Raw genomic sequence first — 11,164 nt, forward strand, 5'->3', positions numbered from 1 at the left:
CTCATGTCGCACTCGAGCTCAGCGGGTGCCCTTGGACCTCAACGGGGGGCAGCAGGAGGGGGGGGGGGCAGCAGGAGGGGTGGGGGGGCGGAGCGCCGAGTGATTTTTTTTCCCGTGTAAGTTTTTGCGGTTGTGCCGCTCCGTAGTTCTCCGGCGCGTTCTGGTCGTCACCGCGTGTGGTTCGGGTCGTTACCACACGTTGTTCTGGTCGTTACCGCTCGTTGTTGGGGTCGTTACCGCTCGTTGTTCCGGTTGTTACCGCGTGACAACACGCGATAACGACCCAAACTGCGCTTGGGAAAGCTGCACCATGGGATTGTTTGTAAGAAATATCACCCCCCCCCCCCGTCACTTTCCTCCCTTTTCTGTGTCATGTGACAGTTGCCCACGGCCACGCAGGTCCCGTGAGTGCTGCCCCTTCACCCCGACAGCGCGCGGTTGATCAATGCCTCGAGCTGCAGTGGTGGGGTTTTTTTTTTCGTTCTTTCGGTTAAGTGTCCATCACGGGACGAGAAGTATTTTAACACGAATAGCGTGAGACATGGGGGGGAATTGAGGAGGCGGGGAAGGGGGGACGGAGATGGGGACGGGCAGCAGTTGGCAGGGCTGTGGGAATGGGATATTTACTCGGCAAATGGTGTCACCCTGACCAAGGCCCAAGGGTCACAGTGAAATGCGATTACGCCGCCACAACACTGCGGGCGGGCGGGAAATCAAATTTGCCGACTTTTTAAAGTCCACGGAAACGACGATTCGCGATAACCTTTGCCCCTTGCTGCGGCGTCCTCCGTCCCTGCCAACGAGCACGGCGCATGATCGGTGCCGATGTGACGGAGTATTACCACCTCGGTGGATTGCTTCCCTCGCCCTGGTGAGCAGCGCCCACCCTCCTCTCATCTGCTATTTCTAAAGCCAAGAACGCAGCTGCACGGTGACCTTCACCGCAGCAACTGTTTCATCGGCTTAAAATAAACAATCAAGTCAGACAAGGGGGAAAAAATTGGTTCTCCAAAATAAATTAGGTAAGGCGGGGGCAAGCGAGCAGGTGGACGGGATCGCGAACGCTTACGGGGGGCGTCTGCCCCTCCGCAGGAAGTTTCAGCGAAAGGTCGCGACTAACAGCAGGTTCTGCCGCATAGGTTCTCGCCGTTGTAATGTATAGCCGCTCTCTGATGCGCTGTCGGGTTAAACCGCGTATCGTTCCGCACGGTGTCCGACGTTTTGCAACCACACGCTGGGAGCAGTTCCCGAGGAAGCTCCTATCGCGTGGGAGCGAATCGTCGGGGCACCGTGGCCGAACAAGGCGCGGCGCAAACAACCAAGGACGCGTCGCAGAGCTAGCGGGCAGGTTTTCTCCACCGAGGGTCAGGGTGCAGGCTGAGCTCTGTGAAGAACAAACACCGCTCAAGCTGGGCAGACTCCCCCGAGGGGTGGGAGGGCGAGATGATGGAGAACGAGCGGCCTCCTGGGCTCCGCCGGATTTTCCCATGCCTCTCAAATGCATTCCAGCAGCCCCGGCTATTTTTGACAAGTCACCAGAATGGTAAAAAAAAAAAATCCAAGTAAATAAAAAAATTAAAACAACCGCTGTTGAAATTGGGTGAATAAGTTTCACGTGCTCAGAATGTCAATTCACATGTTTTCGTTATAAATAAACTATTGCTGCTTTGCTGAAAACTGCACGCGGAGTTTCGTGTTATTCCGCAGCGCGATGGATTTAATTTTGCACAATCCATGTGCCAGCTTCAACGCTGCTGCCACTGCTATGGCAATTAAAATAAAAAATATTACCGTTCAGAAATTAACAAGAATATTTACCTACGCACTTCAAACAAATAAAATCCACTGATACTACGTGTCACTTTTTATGCACGATGAACGAAATTATGTATCCCAATGACACCTCCCAGATTGCTAGGATGTGTGCAGCCACGGCACAGTGATCGTCCGCAGTGGGCTCTGAACCCGGTGACCGCAGTTCGATCCCCAGCCAAGGCGAAACATCGGTCGCGGGCAATATCTGCGCAGGTTCAACCGGCACTGACCAGCGGTGCTGACGTACGATTCCAACGACCACCACGACCGACACAGCATGGGAAGGCCTTTCGTCCAGCAGTGGAATGACAAAGGGATGTGTAAAGTAAAGAAAAAAACACAACGGCTGGGAAATCTAACAAAAAAATTATCGTCGTGTTACGTCACCGAGGCTGACCGACAGGACATGAAGCATGCAGCCAGGAGCTTGCGCAAGCATCAGCTGTCCTTCTCAATCCCTAGTCACTCCCGCCACACAGATGACAGTTATCAATCGCCGCATCAACTTAGCTAATGTCCAGTAATGAATCACGGCGCCGACATGTAATCGCGAAACAACGAATTGTTATTTCTTTAATGGCAACGCAACAATGTACCGGCCTTGGAACGCTACCAAAACACGCCGTCAGAGAGCTCATCATCCTCCCGCTCACTGCTCCGCCGCGTACATTGTTCGTGATCGCCTTGTCATTTCATGTCAAGATCAATATGCAATGTCATGGAATAGGGAAATGTTTCAAGCGTTATTTTTTCTTGGCTTGCATTAGCCACGTGCATTTGGAGAAGCATAAATCAGAAATGTCACTCCGTATAATGTGCAGCGGATGAGACTACAAGCGCAGACAAAGATCCCCCGTATAGCCTTAACAGACTTTTGGGGCAAGTCCTATTAGTGAGCAGCTATGAAGGGAGTGCGTGGCCAACACCAAGCTCGGCCGCCTTTGTCTTCCCTACGGCGATGTTTATACACTGTACCAGGTACTTATTTGAGGCTGAGTCGACCTCGGGGAGATAATCGTCACTGGTGTTGGTGATCGGGAGCGATGATCGACCTCGGGTCGCCGGGTTCGTAGGGCAGTGACACACACACGGTCCAAGAATTAACATAATTCCGAGATCAAGAAGGAACCAGACGTTCCACGGGGACTCACTGCAGCATCCACCAAAATAAATAACGACACCGCCATCAGGATGGAGCGCGGAGGCCGCGTCGCGAGCCGACAGCGACTGCGGTGGCGCCGGTGATGTCCCCCGCCCTCGGAGTCACCCCACGACCCTCTCCACTCTCACCCTCACACCTCTTCGGAATGCCACCTGCACCGCTGCATTAGTTCGAGCCGAGACCCCAAGGGTGTGCCGCCCGTCATTCGGCACGATGTCCAACATTCCACTGCACATGCTGGGAACCAGTTTCTTCCCAGCTTCTATCAGGGTACTGAACATTCGATAGCTGAAAAAGCCGAGAAGAGACTCAACTCTTCATGTTTCGCCTCGACAATGTGAGGGCTCTTTCAGGAACTGAATACTCTCTCGCCAAATAAGATCCCAGTACGCGGAGCAAGACATCGGACGCCGTCTGAACGACTCGCACGGTCCGACGTGGGAAACGCAACGGAGCCGTATACGCGCATCTGCGAAAACCGACGCAGCGGCACCGAGGTTCTCTCATGCGTTGGCAGCGGCAGTTTGAAGCCAGGCTGTAGCATAGCCGCGTCGGCAACATCGGAGGGCTGTCCGTCGTTGCCCGTCAGGGCCTGATTCACACGTTGATAGATCTTTTTTATGGTTAGATGAGTAGGAGACAAGCTTGCCGCAGGAAACTCCTCGCGCAGCGTGAACGGACGCCCGTCTCCCGGGTTGGCAATCCGAGCAGCTTGCCAGCTTGGCCGGTAGCTGTTCACCGCCTTCAACTCGTGGATTTAAACAAGACGCCCGCATTTCGATTTAAAGCTTTCGTGACTGCAGGGATTCATCTTCTTGGTTCTTTCGGTAAAGTCACGTAGAAGGGAAATAATAAAATAATAAAAATAAAGCATAATAAAATACAAGACGCTGTCTTTCCGAAAGACCTGTTCTTCACACGAGGACGGCTGCTTGCGTTGTGGCCGAAACGTCGTGAGAATTGTATTTTATCATGTTTTATTTTTATTATTTTATTATTTCCCATCTACGTGACTTTACCGAAAGAACCAAGAAGAAGACGCCAGCAGGCTACGTTCAGACGCTGCCATAAAGTCGCGTGCTGGCCGCATCACGCTTCCGCGGGCCGTGTGTCATTTTCCGCAGCCAGCCTGCGTGCGGATCACGTTCGAGTGTCTAACCTCGCGCACCTCCCCCCCTGCCCCCACTCTGCCGAAGCCAAGGAGTGAAACCGTACATCGTCTGCAGCCGGGACGGTGGAGACATAGTTTTTTTACGGAAGGCGAGGTGGGACTTGGGCTTTCCATCGCGGCCGCGGCTGAGCGCCGTGTGCGGCTACGCCAGCGAGGGGCTGTCGCCGGAGGTGTGTGAAGGCGCCCCCCCCCCACCCCCCACAGCGCGCTTAGTCGCGAACTTGAACGAGCCCGCCATTAATTCCCACGCAGCTTTGCGCTTAGTGTCCCCTCGTTCTTTACTCACCTTGGAAAATCTTGCAATAAGTCTTGAGGCTATATATTATATTCGAAAGGTGTGGTTGCTCAAATATATGTTTTATGATGACATACAATAACATTGAGTGCTTAGAAAATATCCCACGCATTTCTGGGGGAAAGGGCACTCAAACTCTGTATAGCTTTGACAGCGAACCAACTCGCTGTACTGCCTTTCACGAGCCAAATCGCTTGCCTGAAATGCGCGTCTAAAGAACAAGGTCTTCGCGTGACACGCGAGCTCAACCTCTGACAAGCTGGGTTACAGATTCTTGGTACCGTAGCTAAGGAACGGTGCTCAAATCGTGTCCACCTCACCGTGGCCCAAAGCCTCTTCCTGAACAAGCTGCGTGCATTTCAAACGAGTTGATTGGTATGAAATATTTATATTGTAATGCATATACCTGGTAACTTCAAAGGCTGGAAGGCATTCCAGGATGTCAGTCTCGTGTCTATTTGGGGCAAAACTTATGAGGACAAACTGAGCTTGTCCTCATAAAAACCTGCCTGACGCTTCAACAGTGGAAGCGGCAGAAAGCAGCAGCGGGGAGGACTACATAAGTTTTATTGAGTAAAATTGCGACTGATATTTTCCAAAGTGTCCATAATTACATCGCTTGGGTCAGGCTTCAGAGCGGTGCGTGTGGGAGAGAGACAAGGTTTGAAAGCGTTGCATAAAATATATATTTACCGTGGGTGTGGATGTGTGACTGCTGCAACTATTAATTACGAGCTGCAGAAACAAAAACCACCTCCGGACAGCTTGGGGAGAAAGAGGTGTGCAACCAGCCAGCTTTGTAATTAAACATGATTAAAATTAATAGCTGAATTTGAGAGAGGACAACACGTTAAGTTGCGTGAAAAACGTTATTTTCTTCTCAAATTCTCCCAAGATGTCATTAATCACTTTCATTACTCATAAATTGCGCATTGCAACGTCCATCACGTGGCCGCGGGAACCTAGTCGTCAGAAGGCTGCGTGGCAGAACGCCCGCGCCTCAACGCGCGGGTTTGACTCGACGAAAACCTCCGGGTGGTCACAAATAAAAGTCGGGGTCCAGGGCGCGTGAGTGCGGTGCGCAGAATCGGAGCCACCCCTGGGCTCGGGGTGTGGGGGTGCTGGGGGTCGTTCTCACCCCTCCTCCTGCACAAAAGCGACAAGCTCGCGAAGGATTAAAAAAAAAACCCGTGGTAGCCACAAAGAAAAAAAAGTGCCCTCTCAATGCGAGACGATTTGCACAACAAAGACCCCGATTGTCGTGGCCTCTCTGACCCCCCCTCCCCGACTCTGCCGCGCTGCCACGTGAGGACATTCCGAGGCTCCCGCCGCCGTGCCGGCCATCGCAGCCAGACCCCCCCTCGACGCTCACCACCGCCAGCTGGGGAGATTATTCGTTTACGGGGTGAGGGGGAAATATATATACACAGCCACAACGGGTGTAGAATTGAAAGGCTTTATCTGATCTGTTCTCCACCCACCCCCGGTGTGTTTAAATTGCAGCATGCGCGTGCGTGCGTGCTTTAGCCAAGCGCGAATTGATGTGAACGAGTGCCGTGTCATCCGGCTTCCTGCGATCCTGCAATTAAAGATGGGTAAAGAGCTGAAACGAGCGAGGGGAACCAACTGGAACAACAACAACAACAACAAAAACGCACAATTTAAAATAACTCATCAGCAGACCATGAACCCTCGGAACGGGATGCTTGAGCGCGCGTGAAGGCGGTCGCGTTGACCTCCGTGAAGAACTCTTCACCGATTGTCCGGGAAATCGTCTCAGTTGCAAAAATGAAATCCCAAATGAATGATGTGTCGCGTATTGCTGGGTGATGCGATTGCTTGTAAGGCTGCCACATCGTTTCAATCCTGCCCCCCGCTGTTACCCTCTTTGTCTTTGAAGAGCAAAAACATTTTTTGGGGGGGCTGAGATTCTCAGGAGATCTGTTTTGGGCATTATCCTAACAGCATGTCTGGCGTTGCATCATTAGCTGCCATTATGCGCTCTCCCGCGAGTGAATATTTTTTGTTAGAGCTCTTCAGTTAGCATGGACCGTTACCACTACTGCTTGGCCATGAACGTGTGCGAGTCATGGATGCAAGATGAATGCAATATTTTATTCAACGGCAGTAGCCGCTGCTGCAGGTCCCCCCCGCCCACCGCCCCCTTTATGTAGGTGTGCACTTGGCATTCACTTGAGTTAATCGCCAATTAGCCACCGAGCCTGTCTTCCTGTGCTCACTGCAGCCAAGCATGCCTATGATGTAGAGTGGACCGTGGATGGAGAAAGGTCAGAGCCCATTGAGAAGAGGGGACACAGATCGACCTCGGTGACATTCCGTCTGCGTCCGCACGCGAGAGCCACTCATCACAGGCCCATCAAAAGGTCACGCCGGTTTATCTCCGAACCTGCGCTTGTCGTGTCTTTTCCGTGAAGATAAATAAATCTGTCCACCCCTCCCCCCCCACCCACTCACCCCATCCCAGGATAATAATTGCACTCGCAGATCGCAGATGAAGGGCTGGGAGGACATGTATGTACGTTGAACTTATCTCGCACCGTACGTAGCCAACCGTGCTAATCGGAGGTGCGGGGAAGGACAACAAACTCAACACAAAAAAAAAAAGTTCGAAAGAAATGAGTCTTCAACGAGACATTTGATAGCTTTGGCGGCGTACAGGGCATGTGCTGCATTCACCCCGAGCTGCCTCTTGCTTAATCCCGAAATCCGGCACGAACCTCTCCATGTGCCACCGATCAGTCCTCATCCGGCAAAGATGAGCAGATGGGCCCCTAGATACAGTTACGGTGGCACCAGGGGGGTGTGAGTGAGACGCCGGAGCCGAGGAGCGAGAGAGCATCTGCTCATCTCTGTGGACCGGCAGAAGAAGCGCCACGGAACGATAATGGGAGGCCGGAGGGCAATCTCACGGCGGCTTTTAAAACCGGGGCTGTGGTGATGATTATATTTTTTTTACGTCAAAGGCGAAAGACCGTTTTTGGCCACAGCGCATTTACTGAATGATCAATGCGGCACGAATAGACGGAGATCGATCATCGGCACGAACCGTTAATATCCCGAGAACGTTTCCCTCCCCATTCAGAGCGAGACGGGGCCGACTGCTCGCCCCTTCCCACGAGGTGAGCGCCGGGGCCGACCTTCAATAACGCGCTCGCTTCTTAAACACGGCCGCCACCCTCGCAGCGGAGTGTGGCTGCGGAGCCCTTTCAAAACGAGAGCCCTCCCGTTCCGCGAACGTGCCTACGTTTGTACGTGCACCCTATGTTTGTTGAATTTCTTTCGCATCGTACGCAGGCCGACCGTGCACACTGTGGGCGAGGGGCAGCAGACGTGGTCTGGCGTGGCGGGTAAATTAAACCGGTTCGTCGGCCTCACCAGACGTGTCCCACATGTTGAGCTCGATCCGCTGCTTCTCGATTTCGAAGCTGGCCGTGTAGTTCTCAAACACCGTCGGGATGTAGCCCTGCAGACGGGGGGAGGGGGGGGTGGAGATGAGACATGTGCACGGTACGCGCGCAAAGTTGCCCCGCGTGAAAACCTTGCGAGTAAAACCAGGGCGAGAGCGAAAAGTAGTTTCCGTTCGCAAGACAGAGATAGACCTCGGGTGCAAACAGTGGCTGTCGTCAGCTACGGTGCGTGCAGGCGGTGCAACTGCGCCTTTAACACTCCCCCACAGAGGCCCAAAACGCCAGGTAAGGAAGATAAGAAGGGGAGGGGAGTTGGACAGGGCCCCCCCCCTCATCTCACGGATTGCACCAGGGCTCACGTCAACCACGCGACACCACTAAACCACTTATTTTTGTTTTCATTGAACCAACATCAGCAATCACATCAGAGGGCAGCATACACGCGCGATTAACATCAGCATGACGGGAGAGTCGGTGGGGGGGGGCTTCTAAGTAGACTTATCTCTTTAAACAGGAAGCGGTTAAGGTACTCCAGGTTCATTTTCTAACTCAGGCAAATGTTCTACCTCTAAGAGGGGGGTGCCGGGGGGGTAAAAAGACACGGGGAGAGAGGGGGGTGCACTAAACCACGTTAGACAATGACCGTGATGTACGAAGCTTTGTCAATCCACTGCTGGATGAAGGCATCCACACGCCCCGTGGCGGTTGTGAGGGCTGCTTGACCACACGTCACCACGCTGATCCGTGTGGGTTTTGTGCATGGGTTGTGGGGTCGGCGTGGGGATTTTTAGGGGTTCCAGGACCAGTTCAAGATGTCACGTGGTATGGGAATTGAGCTCGGGTCGCCCGGACGTGTTCGTGGCTGCAGCGTGCTAACCACCGCGCCACCGCTCCGCCCTCATTAAGCATAGTAATTGCTTAATGATGCGTCTTTTGTCATCCGGGATATTCTGAGTGCCAAGACTATATCGTCGTGCGGTCCCATTTAGAATGTTCTGGTAATCCCCTATCGAGTAGTTTCGAAGGCCGTATTTTTGTATTTCAATAAATTATAAGTGACTTTAAAAAGGGACAAAAGCTACCGCGACCCCTAATCATGGTAGTTATTACATTTCCGATTCAATATTATTATACGGTCCATTAGGCTGGCCAATTTAAACCCGCCAGCTTAAATAAGAATAACGCTCTTAATGGCCTTAATTGCGGGGATTTTTTTTTAGTTGTTGCACAATTTGTTTAAGAGCAGATTATTAAGTCATTAAGAGCTAACAGCTGCCGTCTAAACATGGCGCACACGAAATTTCCTCTTCCGTTCCATTTCAAAGAGAGCAAGCGGTGAGCGAGTGCCACAGGGCATCTGCACGGCAAAAGTTCGAGTCCACGACTAGAATTCTATATCGCAGCAATCGTTGCGCAGAGCGTTGAAATGTCGTGGCCATGCAACCCAAACGATTGACCGTAGAGTAAACCCGCTTTCGTCTGCGCTCCTCCGACGAGGGAGAAGAAATGGCAAAACCACACGAACTGAATTTAAAGCCCTCTCGTCGTTGGCGAGCTAGCCTCGACATTAGCATCTGTAGCTCCTTAACCCATTGTTAAAACTAAACAATTGAAATATTTTTTTTCTTTTAGCAGATAAGGCCCAGCTATATAGCACTTTTCCAGAAGCGAACTGGTCACAATTGATAGCCCAATGAAGTGGCTTACGGCAGCCAAATACTTGAACGCATGTTGCTTATAAATGCGGAGGGAAAAAAATATCCACGCGACCACAGGGAGAGAGGCATGCAAACTCCAAATATACAGCAGGCGTCAGGGTCGAACCCACGACCTCCTGTATACCAGGCGAGGTAGTTAACAGCTAGCCACCGCGGCGCCACACGCAACAATAAAAATCGAGTATGCCCGCAAGTCCGCTTTGCATACACGGCGTCGTATTAAGGAGCCCAATAAATGTGGCACAGCTAAGGGAATGATGGCACGAAGATAACGAGCCTGAGAGAGGGAGGGCGGTCCGCCGTGAAGATGCGGCTATGAATATCAGCTGAGCTCAAGGTGGGCAGCTGTTAACGTCGCGAGGGGTAAGGACGAACACTCGAATCGGCACTTCGTCCGGCGATGAATGACTCATCAAAAGTCAGGTGAAAGTGATTTCCTGCTCAAAATGAGCACTGGGCATTCGACATTTCTCCGGCGGGTGGGACAGTCTATCCGTAGAAAACAACCACCGTCGACTTCCGCCACAAAGTGGCACCTATTTTATCGACCGCGGACGGGTGATGGTCCAAGTTCATTCAACCCCTTTAGCAGGATTTGAACTCGCAAAAAAAAAAACCCTTCGTCCGTTCAGCGAAGCCGCTCCGCTCCGCCGCTGAGCCACTGCCGACGACGCCGACTACGAAGCCGACGGTGGTGCCGGTGGCGATGAAACACACAGTACCTCTGGGAAGCAGTCCTTGGCGAAGACGTGCAAGAGGGCCGTCTTGCCGCACTGGCTGTCTCCTATCACCACGACCTTGCAGCGCATCGCCGGGCCGTCCATCGTGACTCGGGCTGCCAGAGCGCATGGGATACCCCGTGTCGCGCCGCGCTCGCTCGGGCGCGTTCCATGAACCACGCTCGCTGCGCCGCACGGGTTTTAGTGTTGAGTGTGCGGGGGCGGGGATGGGGGGGGGCAAGGGAAGGGGGGGGCGAGACGAAGGTGCGAGTTGAAGCTCCACCCAGCGACCAATGTGTCTTCCCCCTCTGCCGATGATGTAATGCAACTGTGTGTATTTTGGTGATAGTAGTACTGCGTTGGGCGGCGGTGCTTAATTACACATTGCAAACCACTAACCGCATTCGTCAATAACAATGGGAGACGTTTCGGGCAAGGGCCCGTCTGCACTGCAGAGATATTTCAATGTTGCTGGGGCTTGTGTGCTAATTACTCCCTCGCTGGAAGCCAGAGCAAGAGTGGAGAACGCTCCGCAAAATGAGTACAGGATGGATATATACGTACAATAGAAGACGTTTCGAGCAATGGCCCTTCTGCATAGCAGAGAGATTTTTGCTGGGGCTTGTTGTGTCAATGACTCCCTTTTTTGCCGACAGCCGGAGCAACAGTGGAGACCCTTCCAGCGATGAATGCAGGATCAATGATTCATGCCTCCTTTGCTCGAGCACCGGGCGAGCGTGCTGGTTGCGATGAATGTTTTAGAGGGAGGTGCATCTCGAAAACAGCGGCGCAACAACGCAATCCGCGACGCCAACGGGAGTTGTATCAACAACAGCAGCAGCAGCAAGCAAGCGGA

General features: G+C 52.7%; 1 protein-coding gene across 1 annotated transcript in view; it reads right to left on the reverse strand.

The window, feature by feature from the left end:
• Positions 1-10,514, reverse strand: part of LOC144934440 (rho-related GTP-binding protein RhoN-like) — a 30,723-nt gene extending 20,209 nt beyond the window's left edge. The window contains exons 1-2 of the mRNA XM_078860192.1: positions 10,312-10,514; positions 7,840-7,927 (exon numbers count right to left, since the gene is read on the reverse strand). Coding sequence (XP_078716318.1) covers positions 7,840-7,927; positions 10,312-10,413 — 190 coding nt within the window. The 5' untranslated portion in view covers positions 10,414-10,514. The remainder of the gene's footprint in view (positions 1-7,839; positions 7,928-10,311) is intronic.
• Between the last annotated feature and the right edge of the window lie 650 nt (positions 10,515-11,164).

Source organism: Lampetra fluviatilis, chromosome 10 (genome assembly GCF_964198595.1).
Source record: "Lampetra fluviatilis chromosome 10, kcLamFluv1.1, whole genome shotgun sequence".
NCBI classification, from domain to species: domain Eukaryota; kingdom Metazoa; phylum Chordata; class Hyperoartia; order Petromyzontiformes; family Petromyzontidae; genus Lampetra; species Lampetra fluviatilis.